The following is a 13,973-nucleotide window of genomic DNA, read 5'->3' as shown; positions in this document are numbered from 1 at the left end:
TACATAAATAAAATGCTGTTTTTAGATTTCAATTTAAATTAATATAAAATTGTAATTCCATTTTCCATGTGGGGTTTCTTACCGTTACTTTTTATTTAAATGCCCTGGAAATTTTTCTGATTTATTTTTTTTTTATACATGAGATCTTGATGATATGTACGCCGGTTCTGTTTATGCTGTCAGAAGAATAACAGGACTAAGACACTTTTTAAAAGTCAGGATGCTGTGCAATGCACCTTGTGTGCTCATTTATGTAGCACACATAATGTTCTAACTCATAAACAAGAAATTCCCGAGTGCAAGAAAAAATAGGTCACAATAACACTGATCCACGGACATTCCATTCTAGTTACATGTCACATTAACTGCTGGTGGGAATGCATCATTCTGAGATCCAAAATCTTCCTCCATAAACACTGTTTAAAATGACAACTCTTTACATTCCTTTCAAGTTTCCATTCACATTTTGATGATGGCATTTTATCCCTGTTACTACACGTGTGTAAAATTGCAATGTGTCTCACTGACGGCAGCATCAGTGCTGCCCTCTCTTAGATGCTTAGAGATAACCCAGCAGGGAGGTAATGATTTTTACAATATGGCAGCGCTCATGGATTGCAAGAATTAGTTATTCTAAGTGGTATATCTTTTTACTGAGGAAAGCTCTGTCTAAATGGTTTTCAGATATCATTATACACATCAAACAAACAAATTTGAGCCCTTGATAATTTTTTCATGTTCACTTCCTTTAAAACTGAACTTTATTTACTTTACAACAATTGATACAACAATTTACAGCTTTACTTTTATGCAGAGACCGGACATAAAAATTAAAAAAAAATCCACTTTTGTTGTTTTTGGCGTTGCTATTATAGAGGATTGAAAAACCATGGCTTTCCTTATATATGTAACAGTTTGTTTGACTTACTTTGAAAATAAATGACTTACCTTTACATAGTATGCCTTACGTGAACAGTTGATGACTCACCTGAAATTCTTACATGGCTTACACACCTGTACTGTAACATACCTGCAAAACGTATTGCTTACCTGTACAATGATGTTTCCAGTAGAGGTGGCAGTGTAATCGAGTCCCATCAGGGTAGCATTGGTCCTGACAACTGTGTCGGTTAACATATACAGATTACTGCCTGGGTGTGACACGGGAGAGACAGGGCCAGAGGCCTTCCCCTTGGTGAATTCCTTGCACTCTGTGAGTTAAAAGACACGTCATTCTTTTTATCACTTTAAATATGAAAATACATACACTTTTTCGGGGGGGGGGGGGGATGTTTACATAATTCATTGAAACGTTGTGTTCGGAAAAATTAGAATTCTTTATTGTTATTGCTAATTCTTGGTCAATGTTATCTAATAATATGAATATTAGTATATGTATAGTAAAACAATTATTTTTTTTATTTTGTATTTAAAGCTTATAATACTCAGTTATACAAAGTATCGAATGATCTAGATTCCGGATGCTCCAGCTATATAGTACCTGGGACAGGGAGAGGAAAAGTAGTTCCGTCATCCATGTCGACAGTAACGGTCATCGGGCTTCCTACGCCGATCCGAAGAAAACAATCGAAGCGCACATTACTCACGACGTAGTTCGTGCATTCCATGCTCATCAGGCGGATTCTGGCTTGTACCTTAAGTGATTGGATTTTTGTTATTTTGCAAATGTATTCACATTTCCTGAAGCAACTGAACAGTAAAATTAAGTTTAGCAGGGATGTAACAGAAACTGAAATTGGCGTCACTCAGAAATATATAGAGATATTGAAATTCCTCAGAAATCTTATTTTTTGGAGGGCTGGATGGTCTTCTATATCGGTACCCTTTTGAAGAAGAACTCTCTTAAGATACACGAAAATACTCAAATTAAAACGCTAAAATTCATAGATTTTTAATTCATTAAGATTTAGTGAATTGCTTAACAAATCATATCAAAAATGTAATAAGGATCTAATGGGTAATTTGTTGACCATCAAGCCTCCCTAAAGGAACATGATCAAGATTTCTGCTCTCAACAGTTTCTTTTCCTTTTGGAACACAAAATTTACTGAACATGGATATTCCTAATGACTGGCCGTTTTTTTTTTGTTGAGTTACAAGTGAGATATAAATATTGCAATGCTTTGGTTTTTTTCTTGAAATAGGCTAAAGCCTATTTGGTTGTCATACTTTGAATGTTTGGATTGTTTCTAGTGTCTTTGACCCCGTGTCTGTTACAGTGGCCTTGACGTTAAGCAGTCTTGACTTTCTGGGAACTATGGGTACGCTTAGTGTTGTGACAGGCCCTAGATCCGGGCCTTTATCTGATGTCACAGCTGTGATGGACTGAATGTCGCCAGTGGTCAGGTTAAAGTACAGCGTCTGTGAAACGAAGGACTCCAGGAGCATGTCTGTGAAAATTACAAAGCTTTTATAATGGGTGTTGAGGTTGCAGTATAATTGACGACGTTCTCATATTAATTAATAAGGCTTTTGAAAATACAAATTCAGCTGCATTCAGTATAGCTGTGACAATTTTTCCAAAATCTTAATAAAGCTTTATAGATATATTACTTTTTTTTCACGTAAATATTTACAAACATGTATGATTTCATGTTTTGTTTTTTTTCAAGTTGAATCGGTTTTAGTGACTGTCACTGAAATTCGAATATCACAGTCGAAGTACCCAATATTTGATATAACTTACTACAATAATGAAATGTGCTGATAACGAACACTTTTCAAAATTAAAAGTCAAACGAAATGAAAAAACCAAAAGAAGAGCAGGGAAACCACGGAATTTACAAAAATCAGAGGAAGTACCAGGTGCAATGGAGGAGTGACAATCTTTTGCTGATCGGTCAAACCCACTATGTGTTCTTTGTCGCAATCGGGAAAACAGAAAAATCCGTACACAATTCGGTAATAATAATGGCCTTACTAAAAGTATGAAAAACTTCAGTCAGCATGCGACCCAGCGGAAGATTGTATTTGCTGACAAGGTCGTTGTATTGACCATAAACTTACAAAGTGATAACGTCAATCGAGACCATTGTTTTATTAACGTGATTGTCGGTAGCTTGCCTCGTTTTAGAAACTGGTCATACGTAGAGCATGCCCTTGGGTATCGAATCAACTGAGAGGCAAACTTCATATGCAGGTGATGAAGGTATATTGTTACATAAGTGAAGAAAGTTGACGAAAGAAATATTAAAATTGTGACGTTAATCATAAAGTTTTGGTTGTAGGTAACCATAGTAAAATATCTAAATAAAATATGAAAGAGGTGACTCAGTCTCAGTGATATCTTCTTTATCAAGTATCAATGGGATATTTCGAATCGATGTAAGAATGGAAGTAACAATTGTTAATTGATGATACGTCGTCGATATATCTAAATTCAAGTTGAAGACCACAGCGAGGTTTTCTTTCTCATGTCTTTAAATTAATTCTGCTTATATTGAAAATAGAAATATGTCTTCTATCAATGGCAAGCAATCGGTACTTGTGGTATTCCAACAGATTGTTGGAAACTCTGATTTCCAATATTCCAAAAAAATCACATTTTTTTTAACATTTGAAAAAACTAAAAATGACATAACACAAATATATATATTTTTTTACTTATCAATAAGAAGAATACTTGTGAAATAATATACTTCATCAGTTAAACCAGACAAAGTGTATAAAGAACAAACGCATTAATATTTTTTCCATGACTCGGTCTCATATAATTTAGATGTTCTATATTTGGGCTAGCAAGGAAATAAACAGGCCTACGTCACATTGCTGTTTGACACAACTGCCCAAAGTCCAAGCTCTTGTTGGAATTGTTCTATAAGAATGCAATAATAACTTTTTAAAATACTTTTTAACGTGAAATAATACACTGAGATAAAACAAGATACAATTAATCTTTTTTTCCAAGAATATGAGTTAAATTCATTTGTTAGACCATAATTATTCACCTAATTGTCTACGAACTTTTCCGTTTTCCCGATTACGATAAAGACCATACGGTGGGTTTGACTAGTCAGCAGAGGATGCTAACTTTTCCTAGGCACCTGATCCTACCTCTATCTTTTTTGAGGTCCGTGTTGCTCTGCTTATTTTTGAATTTTTGGATGGTTGACAGTTTTTTATTGTCATTTTTTTTTCACTTGTACAGAAATTCAGGACGACACCTTATGTTATATTTTCCATGATCCTACCCAGGTAAGCGATATTCCGTATTTATTTTTAAGTGGACCTTCTTCGCTTACCGCTGATAACACATGCAGCATTTAATTGGTCTAATATACCACAACCTAATGACAACAGTGCCATAATTTACCTGACTTATAACCAATCATTACCTACAGATTAGATAAAAAGATTAATTACATTCATCAAAAGTAAACCTGCAAGGTGTTCATATTCTTTTGGAATATAAAGAACTCCTGGTTAGTTAATTAAACCAGGTAAGAATACTTTTCCATTTATAAAATATTTCTCAGCATGCTGTGAACATTTATTTTTAATTAAGAAGAGCGCAGGCTCTTTAATCAATCTTTTCAAGTCATAAAAAAGTTATTGAACTTCTCATCATAACGTTGTCTTTAAGATCAATAGTAATAGGCTGAAATTAAAAGTTTGACTACAAATGCATGCATTTAAAGGCGCAGCAATGTAATTCGACTGTTAAATACGAAATTTTTAATTTAGTAATATTTAATTATATTTATCGTTATCTATATGAATGCAATGCTAGTGTGAACATAGCACAAAAATAAGTATAGAAGACAAAATTACAAGTATTTGATGAAGGTCCCAATAAAGCCCCGATATAGGCGAACCCTTGAAGGAATTTTAAACTACACCATGACTAGTCATAGGTTTTTCAAAGAGTGTATAGAAGTACATTTGTTCTAAATATCTTGTGCTATTGTGATATTTCCGTCCTAGAGTTGGACTTTTGTGATATTTCCGTCCTAGAGTTGGACTTTTGTGATATTTCCGTCCTAGAGTTGGACTTTTCTCATGACAGGGTTGGGTTACTGGCTCTCTATTTTGAGGGACACGGTCCCAATTTCTGACTTACTCTATTTTTCCATTTTTAATATTTACGATGTTGCAGTGGAACATTTCTGGCAGTCAACCAAAATATAAGTGTCGGTGGTCGAGTTAAAAGCAGAATACAAGACTCACAATTCTTCGGTATGGAACAAAGCTAAGGTCATATATTTGTTTACGTTATGAATTTTCCGAAGAAAATCACAGGTATTGACCGAAAACAGATGTGACAAACGCTACTAACTCAATAAATTTATGTACTATTGAATCAGCTTATTTAAAATTCAGCTTGAAAAAGAACTTTCTGGTATATTAAATCAAGGTAAACCAAAATAATGGCACGAGCCTTGTTTACATAACAAATAATATTGTGAGCTCTGTATCGTGTTTATATTTTTGAGACACACAATCAAATTTTTATTGATCGTTAGAAATGTACTACCAAAGCATTGTAAACACTAAAATTGAAAATAAAATTTAATCAATATTATGACCATGTTAGGCTTTTTATAAACATAGAAGGCAAAGGGAACACTTGTTGCTAGCGGGAATGATCTTTAAGATACCCGCTTGATTTCAGCAGTATTGCTTAAAAATCATTGTAGCGTTATCAAATTAAAAACAAAATATTAATACATGGGTGATAGGTATTGCATATTGAAGAGAAAATGTGATGAATTAAATAATATCTTTATTACATTATTCAAAATTTTATTTATCCAATTCGTTTAAATGGTGTCATACGCATTCCTGACGAATGAATAGTAATATACCGAGTCAACGAGTAAGATAAAACTAAATATGAAAATTCAAATTCTCAAAGAGGTATTAAGACACCGCTGGACTTTCAAGATTATATTGAAACCAATCATTTTTCACGCACTGGCTTATATTACTAAAACATGTTAAATAAAAAAGGTAACGGATATAAAAACAGTTGAAGAAAGTATTTAAAAGTGATTTTCAGAGCAATTGCCATAAAACAAACAAATTTTGATCTAATTATTTTTTCAAGACGAATATATCAATAGAAAACAGAAGGTGTGGTCAAAAGTGAGTTGATCATAGTTTAATGCCCCACGAGCTTTGGGTATACTCATTAAGAAAATCAATTAATGGGAAATATTTTTAGAAGGTTCCAAAAACATACACCATTACAAATAAAGATACAAATCTTTTCGTCGTATTGTGCGGTAAAGTTCTTTATAATAATGTATGCTCTTTAAAATCAAAATTTGACAATTTGTACTGATTTTAAGTAATCAACATATTTGTATTTAGCGATGCGTCAGTCAAACGTCCTGAAAACGAACTTGGGTTAAGCCTACCTCCAGGAAACATCTTGAATCCACTGAGAGCCACGGTGGTAGTGACGGTGGTGTAGACGCTGTCATACGGCGGCTCCCCGTCGGTTCCACATTTCTCACCATCACCGGCGCACGTCTGTACGCATGCGGCCTCAGAAGCCATCGCTTCTGTCATGGTGTTTCCACAGAAGCATGCTTTTCCAGCCGTCAAACCGGCTAAGGAGTACCCCAGCCTCAAGCATGCGTCCTCACAGTGTGAAGTTGTGAGTGAGGTCGTGACATAGTTACCGGGGTTCACCGCTAACTGTCTAGTGGTGGGGGTCTCGGGGTAACATGCTGAATAGGCTGAAAGGAACGCCGTAGAATTTGTCAGATCACATATAACTATGTCGCCCAATCTTCAGATTCGGAAAAAAAAATTCAGTTTCAGTTCTGTATATTTTACTCAAAACCATAAAATGTTACATGAAGTACATGTCCAAGTATAGCATAATTAATTGAATGTGCACAAAGTGTTTGTACAGGTAAAAAAAGGAAATTGGATGCACAAACAATTCGATTAGTATTTGAAATAAGCAAAGGAACTCAATAATTTACGTAAATATTTGTCTCTTAAAACGGTATACCAAATTATATTCTATGTTGTATGCATTATTTTCTCTTGATACATTGCAAATTTGTATATAATTTTATTTGCATTATACTTTGCATTCCGGGAAGTTGCAACGTTCAAGGACAATAAATGGAATTGAATTGAAAGCAAACTGAATTTTCTTAATACCGTATAGTTATTTGAAATCATGATTTCACAAAACGTTTTAGTGTTTGGAGAAGAACAGTATATAATCTGTTGTTAAAAGCTAACTACGTAAGTTTCATATGACCTTACATTTTAAAATCAAATTGAATCCATCGTCAATTTTGTTACAGTTACACAAGTTACAATAACGTTCACTTCTCTGAACACTATTCCACCTTCCTACACCTATAAGAAGATGATGAGCCAAAGTTTAAAATTAAATTAATGTTTGTTTTTCTTAACTTACTTAGTAACAAGATTAAGTAGCGTTAACATTCAAAATCTGTTTTATAAATTCTTAAAAAACCCTCTTATGCGAATGAAGAATATCATTATGCCATTTTGGTAAACAACATTGATCCCTTAAAGCTGAACACCGCTCGTAAATAGGCACCGTCACACAGATACCTGGTATATAAACCCTTTGATTTTGTTACACCCGATTGCACACCTGAACCTCGTGGCCGACATGTAGTATTCCTTTCGTGGTCTTTAGATTTTATGCATTTTTTCCTATCTTATGTTCATTTTCTGTTCGTAAATAATGCATTGACCAATTTATTTGATGTTAGTATTCTCCTGGCTTCAAAAAGGTGCGTAAAGTTTGATAATTTCATCGCGACCGAGTAACACGGCGAGGCAAAATGTACGTCCACACAGGTGAGACCTCTACAGCAAAGTACTTTGAACTGTTTAGAGGTCTGTCCCTTAAATAAGGGTTGTAGGGACAGCAGTGATAAAAGAGAAATATGGCGGACAGTGGCTATTTACGAGCGGTGTTCAGCTTTAACCTTTGGCTGATAGTTAATTCATCTACTTAAGAAAAACCGCAAAACTGTTGTCAATATCCTTTGTATACCATGACAACAGTCCTCATATTATAAATTTGTATTAAAACCCACCTAGTTAATTAAATGTATATTATTAAAATCATTATCTATTTCCATTGGTAATATCTTTAGTTAGCATCAAAAATTTGATTATTAATTGTGGGGATTTTTAAAAAAAAAGAGAGAGACTTACCTGTATCTGTTTTGTAAGGGAATATAAAAAGTAAAAAAAGAACCGGAAATATCTGTAATAAAGGAAAAATATGAATTAATAAATGGATGAAATATTACTTATCCATATACATGTATATTACTTGTTTATTTGTAATATCTCTTTAAAATAAACATATTAATAAATCTAACATATTTAATTCTAGTTTGCATAAAAGTAATTGTTTTGTAGTAGGCTTTTTGTTTTATTAACTATAAAAGTCATTTCTTTAATACATTTTACATGTGTTAATAAACACCACATCAAATTTCCAGTCTTTTAATCATTCAGTAAAAATAAAAGTTAAATCAGAATGAATTAAAACTTTAAATTAAGTTTCAATTTTTAAACTCATAATGATGCATTTATTGTAATAAAATTAAACTTAGAATTTATCTTATAACTGCCTTACCATTTTAGTAGCGTGCGTTCCCTCTTCATTCTTGTCTGGGGCTTCTCCTGAATATTCCTGCAGCGACGTCCTTTTATAAAGACCGAGGCCTGGACACCATTGCGCGAGCATAATTTGATCAGAATTATTTGTAATTAGACTTTAAAAATTAACGTTTATTTTCTTAAAACGTCCTAAACGTTTTGCAATTTTAGTAGCGGGTATTCTCCTTTCATTCTTCCTGAATTATCCCGTAGTGTGGTCTTTTATATAAAGACCAAGGCAAATCAATTGGTTTCTGGAAGACGGATCACAGTTCGTTATTCGCAATTAAAACGTAAATTGCATTATAGAACCCATATTTACTAGTGAAGCATACTGCAGTAAAACACGGTGACGTGGTCATCTCTATTGTCCCTGTTGTCATAGATATCAGGCCAACAATTAACACACGCTGGTTCTTTGACATTACAAATAGTATACAGATTCAAACAACAGACTACTTGTGTTTCCCATTAAATAGTTTTTTTTACAAGTTAATTTTTTTATTATTATGAAAATAATAATATAATTCTGTTTATCGGATCAAAAATGTTTGATAGTAAAATCGGCAACAGCATATATTTAATTCTTTTCTAGATCCCTGACAAGAATTGGATTAATATTAACATCGAGACGAATAAAAATAATGTTTGCTGATTATGCTAACAGTAAAATTGACCAATGGCATGCAGTCCGTAAATACATGTTACACGACTATCAAAAATGTTATTTTAGTTAAAAGCAAAAGGTTTCTGGTCATCATAAGGAAGCCACTACAATTGTTAATGTTATATTCAAACGTGAAATTAAAGATTTAAAATCAAAGATTTCTAAACTATCAAAATCAGATTGTCTTGTTTAACCCGTGCTGAAGTCAATACAGGAAACTATTGACCCGAGAAAAAATTGTTTTAGGACCATGGTCACGCTTTCAGATTTTTTCCCACGTTCAATGCTTAGAATGTTTTACAAAGCTGTTTCGAGTAATAAATCAAATTTTGAGTCATTTTTAAGGGGGGGGGGGTTCTTACATATTGTATGCTCAATAGAAAACACAAGGTGCGTTTTAAACAAATTTGACTATGACAAAAACTCAAACATTTAAACCTGTTCCTATTAATTACAAATTCATAAAACTCGTTTCGAAAATGAACTGATATACATGTATTTTACAATTCTTAACAACAGGATCGGAATAGCCTATTCAAGATAACATAGAATTGTGAAATCTTTATCTCCCACATAACTTGACCACTGACTTTCAAAGTTTGACTGCTTATTATAAATGAAGCATTTCAAACAACATAATATAAAAGAAAATTTCAGCTTTAATCGTGGCAATGCCCCTTTAAATAATGGGTAAAAAAAAGACGTGCATATGCAATATCTTAATGTATTTCATTTGACACTATATCCAGACTACGTGCACATTACTTCTTGTGTTTTTACAATTTCATTAAGATTATTAATTCGTACTAAAAAAAAAAAATTCAAATGCGGTGTTCTTGTCCAGGCGTTCCAATTTTTATCACCTGATTTGATCCCCTTGCTTCATGTGGCCATGAATCGTTGGAAGGATTTCCAAGTCATTCACAGTCATGGTAGGTTTCACAAATCACACAGACAACATTTTTATTTTGAAAATAAATTTGGTCGTTATTCTTAAAGTGGTATTGGACACCTCCGTGTTGTGATTTACTATTTATCGGATCAAACAATTAAATTAAGTGTATTTCTTTAATTCCCAAAATTGTCACATAACAGTGTAGCGCAGTAGGTTAAAGCGTTTACTACTAACATATGTCATGAGTTCATATACCGCTGGTTTTTTTTTAAATTTGTACATTTCCAAAAACCAAACAAATTTGAAATGTATTTTTGGTTATTGTAATTTCTGAATATATTTAGATTATATTTGCACTTTTAGGTGGAAAGGGACTTTGCAGTGTAGGTTATTTATCAATATTTTTTTCCCCTTTTTTTAAGGAGGCCGACTTAAGTTTGCATTGCGCATGTTTTTGCGCATTCTAATATAATACAGTTGATTTATACTTCTTATGAATTTTTTACGACATCATTTATAAAATTGAACACAATAAACAAAATACAGTTAAAAATATTTAGATTTTTAAAGGAAATTTTTATTTTTAACACGATTTTTACTTTGTGCGGTAGGGGAACATTGCCATTGCGCTTTTATGACGTTATGATAAAATGAAGCTTTGTAGGAGTACGTTATAAGAAATAACATAAAAGAAAAAGTAAAAATTGTACGCTGTTGAAATTTTATATACAGAATGATGCTATCCTCGATTACATTTTCCTTATTTTTGGAATGAATCCATTATACCAATCATCATTCGTGATAATCCAAATATATAGCAAAATTTGGTGCATTTTAATATTTTGAGACGGCCCCCACTAAAAACCAGACGGTAGAATTTTGTGTTTTTTGCATAAAAGGTAGGAAATGATATAAATAATCATATATAACAATTTGAGAAAAAAAGCTATTGTAGTATTTTTTTAAACTGCTTTGATGTGCGGAAAATGACAGTTTCCTATATATTCCTATAGTAAATATACCTCTTTTTTTTTTTTTTTTTTTTTTTTTTTTTTATAGTAAATATACCTCTATTTTAAAAAAAAAAATATAGTAAATATACCTCTATTTTGAGATGGTCCATAAAAAAAACCAGACGGTCGATTTTCATGAACCTTCGCAAATAAACTAGAGTCGGTTTAAATAACATATTGTAAAAAAAATAAAGAGTTATGCTATTGTAGTTTTTCCACAAAAAAACCCAAATCGGCCTCCTTAAGCACATTAACATTACGATGTCCTCTACAACAATTATTATTTTCTTGACTACTTTCTTACCTTGTAAGGGGGACATTTTGATAGGAATTGTCCCGTTTTCTGGCATTATAATTTCTTTTGACAATATCAATTTTCTGCGATAAATTTTTTATTTGATGGAATTTATTTGCAAATTGTATTCATTGATTTTAAGAACGGAAACAAATTTCAAAATTAATATACAACGTAGAAATATCATAATTTTATCAAAATATTGTTAAAATCAGCACTTCAAATTTTGGAGGTTTTTCTTCTGAATTTAAACAAAATGTGATAACACATAAAAAATCTTCCATTAATTTTTTTTTCATTCCATAAATCAACCTTAGCATGTCATGTGATTTATAACTAAAAATGTTCATGGCAACTTTCTTGGCAGTCAAAATAGATTCTAGAATAGGAATCACACCTACCCCTTATTCTGGAATGACGACTTTTTGTGACAGCTTCTGTTTTAAACCATCAAAAAATTAACACATTCGTCAGATTTATTATATTTTACAAACAGAATAATGAACAGAATATAATTTTGATTTTTTCGGCCGTTTATGATTTTGTACATTTACATTTCTAAAATTTAAAATGTTTTAAAACTTTCCCCCAACTCATGATATGCCAATGACTACATTAGAGCCGAAAAGTACGGGAAAGAGATCTATCAAATCATGTTTGACGTCATAATAGACAAATAACATCATAGCAGCAATTCCTGCTGATTTTTAACTTCAGTAAAATTTTGGTTAATGATGAAGCACTTTATAAGGTAAGCTATGGTCCGAGAGTCCGAGTTTCTAGATTTTTAAAAAGATTTTCATTTTACTTGCCAGGAAAAGCGATTTTAATATTTTCCTTGCCAGTTCAAATATCAAAATCGTAAAAAGGGAGGAAAACGATAAATATTTCGGACTAGGTAATGTCGTATGACGATCTGATATCATGTGTATGGGATCAAAGCTTTTCAATCATCAATAAAGAATTCAGTGTACCCTGTAATCATCTTGTAAGATACAGAGCCATGCATATAAAACAACAGGACAAACATATAAAAATATATCATTTTAATATACTCAAAACTTATAAAAGTATGCATCAACATGTCATTAAACGTAAAGTTACAATAATTAATGTTTTGTATAAAAAAAAAACCAAACAAACAAAAAACATGAAATTTAACTCTTTTATTTTCATTATCTGACTATACATCGATAACTACATCTGCATATATCTAGTGTATTGAGCAGATCCAGAATGTTTTCCAAACGTGGAAAGGGCATTTTTGCTTGCATGGGAAAGGGTTGGCTTTTTAAAAGGCCTATCATATATTTTTTCCTCTATGATTATTTTCTAGGGAACATTTTCATGAATAAAACCTGCTCGGCTAAAAATTCATACAAACTGTCGTTTGCTTTATAAAAAAATTTAATTTTGTTAGAAAAATATATTCATATCAAACGTTTCCATTTGTTACCTGTCACAAACTAACAAACACATGATCATCGTTATTATGTAGAACGTATTAAATACAGTTCAGTTTGTTACGGGAAAATTAATTTTTCTTAAGTACTTTTCGATATCAAAAAATTTAAAAAACGATGAATTGAGTTCTTTCGCCAAAGTTAAAATTAATCCTGGTCATGGTTCGACTTGACATAACCGGCCCTTGCTAAATTTAACGTTACGATAAATCTGAGTTTCTTAACGTGATTTCATTTTCTATTTGTAATATCCTCGAACTTTAGCGACGCAATAACAAATGCTCCGTGTGATTTTTATGTTCTCGCTCATCGCAACGTTCGTTACAAGATAATGATAATCCAAAACTCTCTTTCTTCTGTCCAGTTTTTTAAAGCATTGTGCATGCTATATGAATGCTAGCATTTAATTTACGTTTTCCATAAACACAAAAAAAAATTGCAATTTGACGAATTTACAATGAATTGCGTAAAACAAATGAAATCATACGGATAGCAATCGTTTCGCGAACGAACCTTACACCATAAAAACAGTATACGTACAACAATTCTAGAAAAGAGAATAAGTAAATTAATTATCCTTAAAACCAATATAGACTAAGTAAAACAGGTAACCGATTTGTTTCACAAGATGGGGGATAACTACTTGAGCTTGTACATGAACACATGATATAAAAAGTTATACTTCATAAATTATACACAAGAAATATTTTTACAAAATGGACGTGAATGTGATATTGATGGAATATTAAACAGTTTCGCTGTAAACGATGATCGATAAGACATCAAAACTAGAAACAATATCATAACCATTTTCACTACATTTAATATAAAGATACATGTATTTATAAATCATTTAAATTGATTGTTCATAAAATGGAAAATAATTAGCTTGGAATCCATACAATATAACTTAATTAGAGGTAATTTGTACTATATAATAATATTTTTAAAAAATCAGAAATTTTCATTCTTACACAATAACAACAAAACAAAATGGATTATAATT

At 32.0% G+C, this 13,973-nt stretch overlaps 1 protein-coding gene across 1 annotated transcript in view; it reads right to left on the bottom strand.

Annotated features, from left to right (window-relative positions):
• Positions 1-13,973, bottom strand: part of LOC128162315 (uncharacterized) — a 28,535-nt gene that overhangs the window by 3,106 nt on the left and 11,456 nt on the right. Inside the window, exons 4-9 of the mRNA XM_052825466.1 lie at positions 12,863-12,897; positions 8,182-8,233; positions 6,381-6,704; positions 2,191-2,411; positions 1,502-1,655; positions 1,051-1,211 (exon numbers count right to left, since the gene is read on the bottom strand). Coding sequence (XP_052681426.1) covers positions 1,051-1,211; positions 1,502-1,655; positions 2,191-2,411; positions 6,381-6,704; positions 8,182-8,233; positions 12,863-12,897 — 947 coding nt within the window. The remainder of the gene's footprint in view (positions 1-1,050; positions 1,212-1,501; positions 1,656-2,190; positions 2,412-6,380; positions 6,705-8,181; positions 8,234-12,862; positions 12,898-13,973) is intronic.

The sequence above is a fragment of the Crassostrea angulata genome, chromosome 9 (genome assembly GCF_025612915.1).
Source record: "Crassostrea angulata isolate pt1a10 chromosome 9, ASM2561291v2, whole genome shotgun sequence".
NCBI classification, from domain to species: Eukaryota; Metazoa; Mollusca; class Bivalvia; order Ostreida; family Ostreidae; genus Magallana; species Magallana angulata.
This window is presented reverse-complemented; position numbering and strand designations above follow the sequence as displayed.